We start from the raw sequence: 17,119 nt of genomic DNA, 5'->3' as shown, positions 1-17,119 counted from the left end.
TGTTTTCTGATGATATCTCCCAAGGGTAACATGTAAAGTGTGAAAGTAACGTCCCCTAGTACTGAGCCTTGAGGTACTCCATACTGCACTTGTGATCGATATGATACCTCTTCATTCACTGCTATGAACTGATGGCAGTTATAGAAGTACGATTTGAACCATGCTAATGCACTTCCATTAATGCCAACAAAGTTTTCTAGTCTATTCAAAAGAATGTTGTGGTCAATAGTGTCGAACGCAGCGCTAAGATCCAATAGCACTAATAGAGAGATACAACCACGATCAGAAAGGTAATATTCGAAAAGGCAAAATAGGGGCACTTTAAAGGTTGTGAAATAAGTTTCAAACCAAATGCAGTACAACCCCAATTTCAGAAAAGTTGGGACGTTTTGTAAAATGCAATAAAATCAAGAATCTGTGATTTGTTAATGCACTTTAACTTTTATTTAACTGACAGAAGTAGAAAGAAAAGATTTCCAAAGTTTTCACTGACCAACTTAAATTTATTTTGTAAATATAAACAAATTTTGATTTTGATGGCTGCAACACACTCCAAAAAAGTTGGGACAGAGACAAAATAAAAGTGAAAAGGTTATAGAATATTCAAGTTAAACTGTTTTGAAACAGTTCACAGTAAGCAGGTGAATTGTTAATAGGTGAGGGGATCATGTTTGGGTATAAAACGAGCATCTCAGTCTTTGCAAGAAAAGCTGGATCATGGCTTATCACTTTTCATGAGAAAAAAAAATTCATGAGAGAAGTCAAGCAAATCAAAAATCACATTTCTCAATGCAAAATCGCAAAGAATTTAAGTCTTTCACCAGCTACCATACATAATATTGTGAAAAGATTCAGGGAATCCAGAGAAATCACAGTCTGTGTAGGGCAAGGCAGGAAACCTCAGTTGAATGTGTGTGACCTTTGAGCCCTCAGATGGCATTGCATAAGAAACCGTCATACTGCCGTGTTAAATATAGCCACATCGGCTCAGGAGTACTTCAGAAAACCGCTGTCACTTAACATAGTCTGCCGCTGCATCAATAAATGTAACTTGAATCTGTGTTACTCAAGGAAAAAGCTATTTGTCAATTCTATGCAATGATGCCATGGGGCTCTCTGGGCCAGAGCTCATCTCAGACAATCAAAAAGAGTGGAAATGTGTGCTGTGGTCAAATGAGTCCACATTTTCATTCGTTTCTGGGAAAAATGGACATAGAGTGCTCAGTCACAAAGACCAAAGGGACCATCCAGACTTTCATCAGCGACAGATGCAAAAGCAAACGTCATGGTACTGGGGTGCAGCAGAGCAAACGGCACGGGTGACTGGCATATGTGCAAAGGTACCACTGGCATATATTGAAATTGTACAGAGACATACTGCCATCAAGATGACATCTTTCATGGGAAGTCCATAGTTAATAGATCAAGACAGTGGCAGGACTCGTTCTGCATGTGCTACAACAGCGTGGTTTCGTAGACACAGAGTGAATGTGCTAGATCAGTCCAGATCAGTCTCCTATTGAAAATGTATGACCAGTCATGAAACGGAGAATCAGACAATGATGGTCAGAGACTGCTGAGCATCTGAAGTCTTGTATCAAGTGAGATTGGACAAAAATTTTGCTTGCAAAACTTTAACAGTTAGTATCCTCAATTCCCAAACAATTAAACATTGTAATTAAAAGGAAAGTTGATGTGACACAGTGGTAAACATGCCTCTGTCCCAACTGTTTTGGAGTGTGTTGCAGCCATCAAAATCAAAATTTGTTTAGATTTACAAAATAAAATTAAGCTGGTCAGTGAAAACATTGGATTTTTTTTTCTTAGACAAATAAATAAAGATTAAAGACAGATTTGCCAGCACCTTAATAAATCAATAGCTGGAGCTGAAATATGTACAAAATAGATACAACCCCAATATATATATATTTTTTTTTTTCCCTTTATCAGTAGTATAGTGATGTATGATACATAGCTCACAGAAATTACTTTCAAATCAAGCAGATTTCTGTCGGTCAGTGTAAGAAATTGCCTCGATCAACTTGAACACAATGCACAATCTGTGTTGGGAAATTGAAGTGACTGATTACTGTACCATGCTGTGAAGCTGTACCTTATCAGACTCAATAAAACACTATGCTGAGTTGAAACATAATAATACTTACTGTACATTTCCCACTTCTGGAGGGCCCTCCAATAAAATTGGTCACTGGCAAAACATTGGCCACATGGTTGATGCTGTGGTACTCATTCATTTAATTTCTTTAATTTGGATTGGATTAAACAGGATATGAAGGCACTGGTCTGACAGAAATCATTAAGCAGATTGAAGAGAGTATACAGGTACAGATGGATCGCTGGAGTTTGCAAGTCATTCCAGCAGATATGGAAGACGAGGGCGACCCAGTGCCTAATGATATCATTAACAACTATTTCTCTCTTGGTGTGGTGAGTGCCTTTTAATTTCCTCTTGATGTATTTTGAGTCATTTGGCTCTTAGAATAGAGGGACTCTTTTTCTGTATTTGGCAGGTATATTGCATTCGTGTCAATAATTTCGGTGGTTCCTTCAACAGGATGCATCTATAGCACACCAGTTTCATGTGATGAGAGAGAAGCATCCACAGAAGTTCAATAGTAGGTCAGGATCGGAAATGTGCTTAGTACATTGTGTTGTGTTTTGACAACTTTTTTTTTTTTTGCATTTATTGCTTTGTTTAGTTCTAACTGTCCTACATTTATGTTTTCTGACATGAAAGAGCCAGAAATAAGCTGTGGTATTTTCAACTTCAATAATTTCGGTGGTTCCTTCAACAGGATGCATCTATAGCACACCAGTTTCATGTGATGGGAGGGAAGCATCCACAGAAGTTCAATAGTAGGTCAGGATCGGAAATGTGCTTTGTACATTGTGTTGTGTTTTGACAACTTTTTTTTTTTTTGCATTTATTGCTTTTAGTTCTAACTGTCCTAAATTTATCTGTTTTCTGACATGAAAGAGCCAGAAATAAGCTGTGGTATTTTCAACTCGCAACATCTGAGACCATTTCAGCTTCCTGCAGGAACCTCAAGGAATGTCTCACCATTGAGGTAAATGATTGTTTAATAGTTGCACAGGATTTCCATTGACTTCTCTCACTATAAAGTCTACAAACAAAGTTATTAAATGTTTTCGCCATTGATGCCCAGGAATAAGAAGGTGATTTAACACACCTTTTTTTTGCAGGACATGTCACACATTTTATTTTAGTAAGGAACCTTCCATCACATGACATTAGAGCTTATTTAACCCTATAACGCCTATGGTATTATATTTGATATACGGCATTATATAAGGCATTTAATTTATCAACGTGATCAACGTGATCTATTACATTCCTTCTGTTGTGTGATTGACAGTTTATACTTTTTTAGCAAGTAAAGGGCCTTTTTTATAAAACGGAGAGTTCCGGTGCTTGATTCTAATTGGTTGAGCCGCGTCCGAAGCTGTTGTAAATTACTCTACAAACATACACCTTTGTTTACTTCTGTGTGTTGCTCGGCAACCACTTTGTTGGAACCACAACTGTTTCTGAGGAACTACATTGTTTGGGGGAAGAATACTGTTTTTATTATCATTACACTTTATTTGCTCTGTTTTATTCCGCTCATTATAACGCACCTTAGCTGTTATAAATTCACTGTAAACCACGGCTTCTTGGGGCTTATTGCTTTATTGTATATAGGTTCAATGAACTGTTCCATTTAAAAACAAAAATAGACTAAATTTTCATATATCTGGCAGGGTTAATGTGTAATGAGTAAAACAATTTTGAAAAAAAAAAGATATATGAAACAACATGTGAAAGGTAACATAAAAATATCAAACAATTAAAACATTCTAGCGTACAAGAATAGTAATTAACAAATTGTAAAAAGTGAGTGTAAAAAAACTTTAAACAACTTGCCCTGATAAAAAAGTGACAAACCTGACTATTTATTTATTAATATTTATGACTAAATATTCTTGTCCCGATAAGTAGTTTCTTTATATAGTTGTCTTTTGTCTTATTTTTGTCACATGTCTCGCTTTCAATGAACTGTTTCAAAATGAGCTGTAGTGTCAATGTCACTGTAGTGTTGTGGAGTTCCAGTCGAACTGAGCAGACTCTCATTGGAGGGCATTGCTGTCCTGAACATTCCCAGCATGCACGGTTGTTCAACCTGTGGGGAGAAACAAAGAGTGCTGAGAAAATAAAGAAGCGGCAAAAGGTCACTGTTGATCCTGATGCTCTTGAGATGTGCTCACAGTGTAAGCAAATTCTTATTACAATTAAAAAAGAAATCACCAACAATTCTAAGGTTAGATGTCTACTTAAGAGGGAAAGTTGACTATTGTTTGTTGGCCTTAATAAATGCTAGTTATTCTTACATTTGGTGGGACTAAAAAAAAAGTTGTTTCAGAGCAAATTATTAAATTTTACAGTAAGAATGAACATTTTTCTTTTAAATAACATGAACCAGTGAGTTCACATTAACACCAGGTGTCTATTAATAAAGTAAATAGTCATTTTTGATTTCAAATACTGTATAATTCATGGTTGTTTGATGATGCCCTTGTTGGCAAAATGTCACGATCATCACTTATGATAGTCTTTTACACTAAAAGCTATTTATACTTGTAGATATGAATGATAAACTCCTGGAGGTTGTGGGGCTGGAGAGTGTTGTGGAAATGGGTCAGATTTACACTGGCTTGAAGAGTAAAGCACATCGTCTGGCTCAGGCTGCTCACATCACTATCAGGTAATAGAAAAGCCTCTTATAAACTCTAGTGAAATTAAAGGATTAGTTCACTTCCAGAATAAACATTCCCGGATGATTTAAGGTGAAACACTGTCTGAGCCTGAAGCTTTCTTAGTCTTCTGTTTTCTGAAGACCCAGTTCACGTCCTGTACACAGACCTTAAAGGATTAGTTCACTTCCAAAATAAAAATTTCCTGATAATTTACTCACCCCCACATCATCCAAGATGTTCATGTCTTTCTGTCTTCAGTCGCAAAGAAATTAAGGTGTTTGAGGAAAACATTCCAGGATTTTTCTCTATATAGTGGACTTCAGTGAGGACCAACGGGCAAAAGGTCCAAATTGCAGTTTCAGTGCAACTTCAAAGGGCTCTACACGATCCCAGCCGAGGAATAAGGGTCTTATCTAGCAAAACGATCGGCCATTTTCTTTAAAAAAAATATATATATATACTTTTTAACCACAAATGCACATCTTGCACTAGCTCCGCGATGCGTGTCCGCAAAAGGTCACGCGCGGTTAGCTCTTCGTCTGTGTACTCCGGTTCAAAAAGGTTGGTATCTCATTTTCTCCGCCAACTTCAAAATCGTTCGACATTGTTGTTTTACCTTTTTTTGTAAAGGGTGTTTGACTTTCTTTGCACATTCGCTTTGTAAACACTGGGTCAGTACTTCCGCTTCCGTCACACGTGACCTTTCCGATGTGGTTACGTAATGTAATGAAGTCGAGCTAGTGCAAGACGACCATTTGTGGTTAAAAAGTATATAATTTTTTTTTTTTAAGAAAATGGCCGATCGTTTCACTAGATAAGACCCTTATTCCTCGGCTGTGATCGTGTAGAGCCCTTTGAAGCTGCACTTTGGACCTTCTGCCCGTTGGTCCCCATTGAAGTCCATTATACAGAGAAAAATCCTGGAATGTTTTCCTCAAACACCTTAATTACTTTGCGACTGAAGACAGAAAGACATGAACATCTTGGATGACATGTGGGTGAGTAAATTATCAGGAACTTCTTATTCTGGAAGTGAACTAATCCTTTAACACTTTGATCAACATTATTAATATGCATTACTGAAAAGGCTTACAAGCACTAGTGAAAAAAATTAAGACATTGATCAACGTTAGTGAAACTCTTTCATATGCATTATCGAAAAACTTTTTACAAACACTAATGAATGCATCAACTATGGCCTATATGGCCCCTCATACGGTAAAGCAAGATGATATTTCACTAAATGTATTTTAGTATATTTTGTACTGCAATAAAGATTGTAGATTTCAAATTATTTGAATATTGTACGTTGAGCTGCAGTGCATGATACAGCATTGCTTTTACTTCTCTTTTCTCTAGAACATATAAAACTCTGCCCATGCAGATTGATGGAGAGCCGTGGATGCAGCCTCCATGTACGGTAAGTGTGCTGTTTGGACAACCTAAACGGACGATGAACTGTGAAGATTTTCATGCATCCAGGTTATCATAGTGTGTCAATGTTAATTTGTTTACAGTGATTTCTCATTAACTGAAATGTTTCATTATGCATCAATTGTATGTTATAAATGTGGGTTGTCTGGCCCAAAAAAAAGACACTATTTGGACATAAGTAATTTCTGAAGAGTCTAGGATTGGATTATTATTGCAGTGCAAACAACCTTGTTGGAAGATGTACCCATGTTCATAATCCAAGATGACAATGCCAAGATTCAGTGGACCTAAATTGTGAAATAGCAGCTCTGGGTAAGTGTGCTGTTTGGACAACCTAAACGGACGATGAACTGTGAAGATTTTCATGCATCCAGGTTATCATAGTGTGTCAATGTTAATTTGTTTACAGTGATTTCTCATTAACTGAAATGTTTCATTATGCATCAATTGTATGTTATAAATGTGGGTTGTCTGGCCCAAAAAAAAGACACTATTTGGACATAAGTAATTTCTGAAGAGTCTAGGATTGGATTATTATTGCAGTGATTAACATGTTTCTGGCATGTTACATGTTTTGCAACAATTCTTTTAACTGATGCAGTGCGTAGCTTTTTACTTCTCAAACAACCTTGTGGGAAGATGTACCCATGTTCATAATCCAAGATGACAATGCCAAGATTCACTGGACCTAAATTGTGAAATAGCAGCTCTGTGAGCACGAGGAATCATTTTCATGTATGAATTGGCCACCACAGAGTCCTGAGCTTAACCCTACTGAAAGTCTCTAGGATGTGCTGGAGTCTGCTTTACAGAGTGGCTCGACTCGACTCTCCCATTGTCAATACAAGATCCTGGCCAAAAATTAATGCAACTCTTGATGGAAATAAATGTTGTGACATTGCTTAAAGGGGTCCTATTATGCTCTTTTGCAAAGTCTTGATTTTGTTTGTCATTCACTCTCGAACTACCTACTGAGGCTACTTCTGACCGACATGTAAATTGGCCAACCATCGATAAGAAATTATGGTCTATATGATCCAGCCAATGAGATTAGATCTTTTAAAGCCAGGCGGTTCGTTGGTGTGTACTTTACTAGATCAATTTATTTGAAAATTATTTTAAAGGGGTCCTATTATGCTCTTTTTCAAAGTCTTGATTTTGTTTTGGGGGTGTACTAGAACAGGCTCTCATACTAGGTTGTTCGAAAAACACATTATTTTTCACATATTTTACATTATTACAACACCTCTCTCCCCAGTCTGGCATGAACGCTCGAATAGTTCCTGTATCAAATGAAGGCCCGCCTTCTGAAATACGAAATGTGTTGTGATTGGTTAGCTGGGCCAGTGTGTGTTGTGATTGGCAGCACTCTGCGCCTGGTCGGGAAATGTCATGCCCCTTACCATAGCCTCCTGCGAGCTTCAGTGTAAATATTGCGTCAAAATCAAATCAATTTGAGCTCGATTTAAACCCGGATGATTGTAACCACTCTAAGTTCGTCTGCCTTGGGAAAGCTAGCGTGTCTCCGACATAGTGATAACACTCGTTGCCTTCTCTAGTGCAGCTCAACCAGGTCTCGTCCCATTCGTCAGTATTTGTGATATCACAAATCCTGGAAAATATGCGTTGTAGTCCAAACGAGTCGTTCGTTGTAGTTTTTGAAAAGTGATTTCTGTTAAATAAAATATCTCTCTTTGAAGTGGACTTTGAGCTTTGTAACTCTGCAGATCTTTTTTATGCTCAAACAGCAACATTACAGACTAACTAAAGTTGAAAAAGTGAAAAAGCGTAATAGGACCCCTTTAATGTTGTTGAAGCAATGGCACAAAGACAGAACACAATGTTATCAAAGCTAAAGGTGGTCCAATGAAATATTAGGCCAGGTAGTGTAAGGTCTACTCCAGCACGTCCCAAAGACTTTCAGTGGGGTTAAGCTCAGGACTGTGGTTGCTTGTCTTTCACAGTTTGAGCCTGATGAATCTTGGCATTGTCATCCTGGAATATGAACATGGGTATGTCTTCCAACATGGTTGCTTGAAAAATAAAAAGCTACACACTGCATCAGTTAGGGTTAAAAGAATTATTGCCAAACATGCCAGAAACATATTAATCGCTGCAATAATGATTCAATCCTAAAGTTTTGAGTATCTGCTTATTTAAAACCAGATGGTGACTTTTTAAATTTTGTTTTGGCCAGGCAGCATATATTATCATTGTTAGGAGATGAATGACGCAGAATCAGTTCCAAAGAATACTAACCACATTACTTAAGGTGAGAACTGTCAAAGAACTGAACTGAACTAAGGAAACTAACTAGGACAACAACCTAAACAAGAAACTGGGAACAGACGCATGAACAAATACACAATGAAATTAAACATAATGCTGACAGAGGTACACATTATAGCATCACATGAATGAGTCCCCTCCATTACCACATGCTGAGTATTGTGATTATTCTGTGATGATCTCTAACATTCATACTCCAGGGGCCTCATTTATAAGGCGTGCGTACGCACAGATTTGATCTTAGAGTGTGCGTACGCTTAAATCCATGCCAGCACTCATATTTATAAAAACTGCCTTTGACGTAGAAAAGTGCTTAGCGTCACGTCAGGGTCTGAGCAGACGTACGCACTTTTTTTTGTCGGAGTACTGCAGGTTTTTGGAAATGTAAGCTGTTCTTGCGGCTCGCTGTTCTAAATTAAAGAATTTGGACGATGACTGGTGAGCTCTTATATGTTAAAGACATTAATTGGGAGTCTTTTACAAGGCAGAGAGCTGAAACCATTCATTTGCGCGCAAGTTCAAGATCATTTGCGATTCATAGATTTCACATCTGAAAGAGAAGCGTACGTGCGTTTTCTGTGCGTTCGATCATTTTATGAATCGCACGTACGCATATCTGAGAGATGATTGTAAGATAAAATTTAGGATGGTTTCTGCGCAACATTTTATAAACGAGGCCCCAGATTTCATTATTGCTGGATAAAATACACAGGGTAAGGTGAATAACAGATGTTTGAACCTTCAAGCTGCATTCTGTGAAGTGATATTTGCTGTAGCTATATGTACTTTCTAATTAACATTAAAACTGATGTCTGTCTGTCTGTCTATCTATCTGTAGATTCATATCACACACACAAATCAGGCTAATATGTTGATGGCTCCTCCTGCTAAATCACTGGGATGCTTCCCCAAGTAAAACAGAAGCCTGAAGATCACAGCACAGAGGATCAAGATGAGAAATGAGAATATATTTTAGAATATTTTTTATATATATTTATATTTTTAGAACATTATACCTTTTGTAATGTAGCACTGTATATTGTGCTATAATAGTAAACATTTTACTTTTATAGCCTATGAAAAGATCTTTTTAAAATAAAATCTTTTTTTTTTTCCTTGCCTTCATTGCACTAAGCTTGTGTTCATCTTTACTGCTAATTTGTTTGGCACATAAATTATGTATTTTCTGTTAGTTAAGAATCCTTTTACAGAAGTAGTCCTAGTATCTCACACGATTGTTTGTGATTGGTAACACATTACAACAAGGCTGTATACATTACCAACTGCACATGTAGCATGTATTAGTTATTAGATATATCACAGAATGCATGTATTATGAATTAATGAATATCTTTTCAGACATTTTTCATCTTGTTTGATGTTAATTTATCATTTGAATTTTGTTCACTGTTATAGATAATTTTAGTCCTTCATTGTGCTGTCACTTTATTGTTATTAAAAATGAATTGGTAGTTCATGTTAACTATTGTATAATGTTTATGTACACACAACCTTGTAGCAGTGAAACCAACACATTTAATAAATAATCATACCGTGCTTTCATAGATTATCCTAGAATATCATGCGACTTTTCTTCACTGAGTTGTTCTCTTTCTCTTAACTTCAGTGGTGACTGAAATCTCATTTCAATTTATTAAGTTGTGATTGGTTAGCTGTGACAGTTGTGCAATTTGGTGCTCTCTTAAGGTATTACGTGACAGTTGTGAAGGAGATTGTAATTAACACATTTTAAATATGATTCCACTGTATTTCTACTAAATAAATGCATAAATGAAAATATTTTGTTGCTGTGTTTTTGCACGTGCCTTATGTTTGCTTTGCAGTGAAAAAATGTTTTACAATGTCATCAGAATCAGAAAGAGCTTTATTGCCAAGCGTGTTTGCACACACACACACACACACACACACACACACACGCACACAAGGAATTCATTCGTCTTGCTGTCAGGAGCTTTCAGTACAGAAAGAACAGACATAATGCAGGCATACATATAATTTAAGGTAATAAAACACTAATAATAAAGAGAATAGACAATAAATTAATAATAATAATAACAATATAGTAATAAAATATAGAGAAAAATAAAATATCAGTAGACAGAATTGTGAATGTGCATTTGTGCTATTTACAGATGAAAAGTTTTGATAAGTTTGATCAGATGTTAATAAATAAATATGTAAATTACTAAATTATTATTAAATTATTCATACAATTAAAAAGATTTTACCTTCTCTAATGTAAATAACACATGAAATCACCTAAGGCAAATCATTATTATTTTTTTCTAAAACGTTTTAGATTTTTTTTGTTCTTGTTTGACCATTAAAGTTTGCAAAATGATAAAACTGAATGTTAGCGTTCGCATTTCACATTAAACATCTTTTAATATTCGCCTTAGTTAAAAAAAAAATTCTTATTTCTTCTTCTTGGCTCCTCCTTTATCTCTAATCTATGGTTTGTACTGTGATAGCTTTCATTTATTTTATAGCCACAAAGAAAATCATTTTTAGGAACGCAAAACAGAAACATCCTTCTTTGAAACATCTCTCCTGTTCTTCTTGCTAGCAAGTAGTAACGACGAAAGCTTAGCTTATGAATATTAACGAGGTCATTGAGTTGTCTGGGTAACCTTCCCGGTGCTTTCAATAATTAATATTCATGAGCCAAATGCATGGTTCTTCTAATTGGCTAGCTTTTCAGGGGCCGTCTCTCTTTCAGCAAATCAGTAAGGTGTGTTGGGTAAACGTCACGAAGCGTAGTTAATATTAATGTTGTTTGGTCACGTGATGGATGTCCCATCTGTCACTCCAGAACTCAACTACAGGCGCCTGGTGGCATCGGAACTGACACCTGAATTTCGGCCAGCATGATATTTTATGTTCATTTCTAAGGGATCGCTTCTGATTTCATATATTTTGCTCTGATTCTGAATTGACTCATTATTATTAACATTAACAGGAGATTAGAGGTACTGTGTCTCTTGCTGAAAATAGGTTATGGGTGCTGTGTTGGGGGCCCTGACTAGTTGGGTAAGTCGGTTTGCTTTTTTATGTATAAATTCACATTTTGTTTAGATTGTAATGAAACTTTTCATGAATCAAAACATTTTATTCATATGTAATGAAAGCAGGATAGGTCAAGAAAATCACCTGTTACTTACGCTCCTGCTTAACTGGATTATTGTTTCCTCTGACAGTCAGCAGCGGGCCTTTCAGTTACCTCACGTCGATTACGTGTACAGGGTATATCAAAAAGGTTTATAATAATATAATATAATACAGGTGAGTAATTGAGAGCAATATTAACAGTAGATGAAATCTACAGAATAATGTTCAACACAGGTAAATTCTTGAGAATATTATGAAACACATGTACTTCGTACACACATGTATTCTAAAGCAGTGGTTCTCCTTCCTGGTCTGCAGTATTACAGCACTGCTCACAGTCCATGAAGTGAGTGAGTCCGACAATAGAGAGACGGAGGTCCAACATGAGCACGAGCACGCTTGGCAGTCCCTGTTCTAAAGAATATTATTCATATGATTAAGCGTAGGAGAATTCTATAGAATATTATTACACAGGTCTATAAAGAATATTCTGGAGATTATTAAACACATGCACTCTAGAGATTCTAATTCCTGGTGCGTTCTAGTGTTGCCCATAACAACATCAAGCACATGGTTTAGCCGCATGCGTTGTGCACATGGCTTCTCAAGGTGACAGTAGTATTAAGTTGTTTACAACAGACTGAGCTATCTCAGATCTCACATCAGCTGTTTTAAATCTGAGCGTCTAATTCATAAACAGTCTCTTTGTCTCTTAGAGGTCTTAACAGCACTAACGGTCTTAACATTAACATCTATCAATTCCATATCCAGTGTGTTTATACTTGCACCTTTTGCTTTTAATACAGCAGAAAGTCTTTTTGCATAAGAGTCTATCATCTTGATTTTTGTCCTTTTATTCATTGTTTATAAAAGAGCTCCAGATGGAATTTTTGTCTTTTTCCTTAAGGTTTCTTGCCTTTGCAACCATGCAGCATGTCTTCGATGCAGATGCTGCCCACAGATCAAGAAGTCTATTGTTACCCGAATCATGTATGCCTTCATCCTTTTGCTTGGTACCATCATTGCCTGCGTCCTGTTGTCACCTGGTGTTGAACAACAGCTTAAAAGAGTAAGAATGACTTATTTTGAAGCATTAGTAGAGTTAGAAATAATCCAATGCCTCAAGTAATGTATACACCAAGAGGGGTTTTTACACTGTGTTGTAAGATTTGTGAAATTATTAACCAAATGCTCAAGAAGACTTTTGTCTCTCATGCCGAGATAAAATATTATGTGGTTCATTTGAAAGTTGGGGAAGTTTAATGGTTTAGCAGGATGCTGAAGTATTTTCATTTCTTCATTCTTAGATCCCTGGCTTTTGTCACGGAGGAGCAGGAATCGAGGCCAATGTTCAGTGTGAGATTTTTGTCGGCTATAAGGCTGTGTACCGGCTTTGTTGTGGCATGAGTTTGTTCTTTCTCACGTTCTCCCTGCTCACGATCAATGTGAAGAACAGCCGAGATCCCAGAGCCGCAATCCACAATGGGTTAGTCCATTAAGATGACGTGGACCAAAATCGAGTTATTATAAACTTTATAAACTAGAAATTCTTCTTGTTGATTTGATTTACAATTCATGTCATCTGTTTATTTCTAAACCACAGTTTGCAGAATTAATACTTAGTATTTTGTCATTTTATGAAACTACTGAGACATCTCTATATTTCATTAGGTTCTGGGTTTTCAAGATTGCAGCCATGGTTGCTCTCACTGTTGGTGCCTTCTATATCCCAGAGGGGCCTTTTACCCGAAGTAAGAACTGAACTCATTTTATAAATCTGATCTGATCGGTTGGCGATAATGTGAAGCTATATTTAATGTTTTTGTTGTTTTTATATAAATGTCATGAATACAATGTCCAAGTTGATATCTGTCATTAAATTATATCAGATATCACTGCAATAGGTGGTAGTTTATTAGAAGTCACTCTTCTTTCTGTGATAGTGCTCCGTAAAGAATAATCTTAGCCAATCGGATACCTTTCAGGAGAATCTTTGCCAATGATGAGAATACATGTTAATAATAAGGGTAAAGTGTTTGTGGAAATCATTCATTTTGCAACTGACCCTTTGCTAAGCCTCAACTTGAAGGGGTAGGTCACCCAAAAATGAAAATTCTGTCATCACCCCTGTGTCTTTTGTTCATTTTCGAAACACAAATGAAGATATTTTTAATGAAACCTAAGAGATGTTTGTACTGCAGAAGGTTAATATAAAACATTGTAAAATGACTATTATAAAACGGATAGTTCCGGTGCTTGATTCTGATTGGTTGAGCCGCGTTCGAAGCTGTTGTAAATTACTCTACAAACATACACCTTTGTTTACTTCTGTGTGTTGCTCGGCAACCACTTTGATGCAACCGCGACTGATTCTGAGGAACTACATTGTTTGGTGGAAGAATACTGTTTTTATTATCATTACACTTTATTTGCTCTGTTTTATTTTGTGAAACCTTACTACGTATATGGAATAACCGTTTAATAAAAGCAATAAGCCCCGTGAAGCCGTGGTTTACAGTGAATTTATAACAGCCTTAGCTGTTATACATTCACTGTAAACCACGGCTTCTTGGGGCTTATTACTTTATTTAATTGAGTGGTTTAATCCGAACAGTCACTTTATGGTGTGTCAGGGAAGCACGTTTGAGCTTCCATTTACCATATGTGTGTTAATCAATGTTTATAAGCTCAAATTAATTATGTTCTTCAGATAAAGCGATTGTGTCTCTTCAGAGGACTTGGATTAAACCACTTGATACATGTGGAATACTTTTACTATGTCTTTTCATACTTTTTTAAGAGTGATGAAAAGTTTGTTTGCATGGATTTTCAGTGGATGGACAACAATGTTTGTGTTCTGAAGATGAACATAAGCCAGTGACATTAGGGTGAGAAAATGATGACAGAACTTTCATTTTTGGGTGAACTATCCTTTCAAAAGTGTAACTATCACAAGGTACAGCTCTTGCCGTCCCGTCATATTGTCAGACAAGGTTGTTGACTTTTCTAGTATAAGTATATGGAAGTCCTGTGTGTTTAAAATAATTGCATGCTGTCAATTAAAATATGTGTCAGCCCTCATTCCCAAATACACATGTATAACAACAGTAAGGACATTCATTGTTCTAATTTTACTTAACTATTTTTTTGAGCAGTTTGTACTTGGCGGAGGATTTTTTTATTCTGTTTATTATTATTATTATTATTAATGTAATAACTTATTGCGCATTGCTTATGCATCACCTCTAGTGCCATTGTTCTTCATCATTTAGTTCAGTTGAATGGGCAAAGGAAAGCATGTTTTTGGAGGTCTTCATGAATCATATGTTCTTTATTCTTCATGCCCAGCTCAATTTGGGTTTGCACAAAATCGAAGTTCATTTATGTCTTTTTCTTTAGTGTGGTTTATTGTGGGCAGCTGTGGAGCATTTTGCTTTATTCTGATTCAGCTGGTTTTGCTTATTGACTTTGCCCACTCGTGGAACGAATCCTGGGTTGAAAAAATGGAAAAGGAAAACCGAAAGAGGTGGTATATAGGTAGGTAAACATGTTACGTATGTAAACCTATTTGTCATAATATGTATATTAAGTAATTTTACGCTCCTTCCTTCCTCCTAGCCTTGCTGTCGGTAACAGGAGTGAACTATATTCTGTCCTTCACGGCTGCAGTTCTCTGCTATAACATCTACGCTCAGCCAGAAGGATGCGTGCTTAACAAGTTCTTCATCAGCTTCAACATGTTATTATGTGTCGTAGCTTCTGCTCTGTCTGTACTGCCCAGAATTCAGGTATTTACAGTTACAATTGTTTTCTCCGAGACATTCGCTAGCCTGTACCTGACATATAAACGTTATTAAGCCACACAGTTGTCATTTGAAATGACATCTTATGTATATTTCATGTTTAGTGAATCATTTATGCTCCCTTTGTGATTTATAGTCCAGTGAAATGAGATAATGTGTATAATTCTAGGAATACCAGCCCAGATCTGGTCTTCTTCAGTCATCCATTATGACTTTGTACACCATGTACTTCACCTGGTCAGCCATGACCAACGAGCCAGGTTAGCAGCTTCACAAAGGTTTTTATACATTTAATCTCTGTCTTCTGTCTTTGCTAAATTAGACCATGTGACTTAGTTGATATTCAGAATGTTTGACCTTGCTTTTAGCTGATACTTGGAAAGCTTGGAAAACTTACTTCAGACGTTTGCTTTCAAATGGCAGAATTTGCTCAGTTTCAAGATCTGTCGTTTTGTTTGTGTGTCCATCCCTCATCTCCAGACCGCACATGCAACCCGAGTCTGATCAGCATCTTCCAGCAGATCACGTCCCCCACAGTCGCCCCACTGGAGATGGAGAACCAGACGGCCGTCATCATTGTAGACATAGAGGAAACTGTGCCATCTGCCCCGCATTTGCAGTGGTGGGATGCTCAAAGCATCGTAGGACTGGCCATATTTGTTCTCTGCATTTTGTATTCAAGGTATAGTGTTTTTAATGTGATATATACAGTTGTTGTCTGGCACTCTTGCAATTTTTTCAGATGATTCATAATTTTCAAGTTTTCTCTTATGGTCACTTACAGTGCCACGGGCCTTAAACTTCATGATAACATTATGTATGGTGAAAACAGCGGCATCAAGGTCTTTGGAGATGTGCTTGTAGCCTTGAGATTGTCCATGCTTGGCTATGATCTAGTGCAGTGATGGGCAAACTTGGCTCTTCCAGGCCACTTTCCTGCAGAGATTTGATCCAACCCTGATATGACTCACCTGCCTGTAGCCTTCTAGTAGTCTTGAAGACAATGATTAGCTGGTTCAGGTGTGTTTGATTAGGGTTGGAGCTAACCTCTGAAGGAAAGTGGCCTGGAAGGGCCAAGTTTACCCACCCCTGATCTAGTGCCTCTGTTTTTCTTTCTTTCGTCTGTTCTTGTTTAAACAAGGTGACACAAAACAGGAAAAGTTATTTTTCCATTCTAACTGGCTGAATATGTGATTTTTGTACTGTAGGCTCCTAACAAGTGTAATGTGAAAAGATTTGCTTCAAATCAAATTATTTGTAACTACTTCTACAGAGATTTGATCCACCCCTGATATGACCCACCTGCCTGTAGCCTTCTAGTAGTCTTGAAGACAATGATTAGCTGGTTCAGGTGTGTTTGATTAGGGTTGGAGCTAACCTCTGAAGGAAAGTGGCCTGGAAGGGCCAAGTTTACCCACCCCTGATCTAGTGCCTCTGTTTTTCTTTCTTTCGTCTGTTCTTGTTTAAACAAGGTGACACAAAACAGGAAAAGTTATTTTTCCATTCTAACTGGCTGAATATGTGATTTTTGTACTGTAGGCTCCTAACAAGTGTAATGTGAAAAGATTTGCTTCAAATCAAATTATTTGTAACTACTTCTAGAAGGTGCCAGTAATATTGTTTGTATTAATTAATTCAGCTACACACCACCCTGTTGAAAAAACCAGCATATGCTGGTTAGGTATGTT

General features: G+C 36.9%; 2 protein-coding genes across 3 annotated transcripts in view; both read left to right on the top strand.

Moving 5' to 3' along the window:
• LOC107730877 (diacylglycerol kinase alpha) overlaps positions 1–9,468 on the top strand; it is a 26,313-nt gene extending 16,845 nt beyond the window's left edge. Inside the window, 8 exon segments of the mRNA XM_074560145.1 lie at positions 2,288–2,448; positions 2,576–2,640; positions 2,999–3,089; positions 4,117–4,192; positions 4,195–4,290; positions 4,664–4,784; positions 6,136–6,196; positions 9,338–9,468. Of these exon segments, the coding sequence (XP_074416246.1) occupies positions 2,288–2,448; positions 2,576–2,640; positions 2,999–3,089; positions 4,117–4,192; positions 4,195–4,290; positions 4,664–4,784; positions 6,136–6,196; positions 9,338–9,415 (749 nt within the window). The 3' untranslated portion in view covers positions 9,416–9,468.
• Positions 9,469–11,336: 1,868 nt separating this feature from the next.
• serinc3 (serine incorporator 3) overlaps positions 11,337–17,119 on the top strand; it is a 12,038-nt gene continuing 6,255 nt past the window's right edge. The window contains exons 1-8 of one of the 2 annotated variants that reach the window (XM_016541852.1): positions 11,337–11,550; positions 12,536–12,697; positions 12,936–13,114; positions 13,300–13,379; positions 15,028–15,165; positions 15,247–15,416; positions 15,601–15,691; positions 15,912–16,113. In XM_016541852.1, the coding sequence (XP_016397338.1) occupies positions 11,518–11,550; positions 12,536–12,697; positions 12,936–13,114; positions 13,300–13,379; positions 15,028–15,165; positions 15,247–15,416; positions 15,601–15,691; positions 15,912–16,113 (1,055 nt within the window). In that variant the 5' untranslated portion in view covers positions 11,337–11,517. The remainder of the gene's footprint in view (positions 11,551–12,535; positions 12,698–12,935; positions 13,115–13,299; positions 13,380–15,027; positions 15,166–15,246; positions 15,417–15,600; positions 15,692–15,911; positions 16,114–17,119) is intronic. The other variant, XM_016541854.1, reaches the window with a different exon arrangement.

The sequence above is a fragment of the Sinocyclocheilus rhinocerous genome, unplaced genomic scaffold (assembly GCF_001515625.1).
Source record: "Sinocyclocheilus rhinocerous isolate Xijiao unplaced genomic scaffold, SAMN03320098_v1.1 scaffold1090, whole genome shotgun sequence".
Classification (NCBI taxonomy): domain Eukaryota; kingdom Metazoa; phylum Chordata; class Actinopteri; order Cypriniformes; family Cyprinidae; genus Sinocyclocheilus; species Sinocyclocheilus rhinocerous.
The sequence above is the reverse complement of the archived record's forward strand: the minus strand, read 5'-3'. Positions and strand labels throughout refer to the sequence as shown.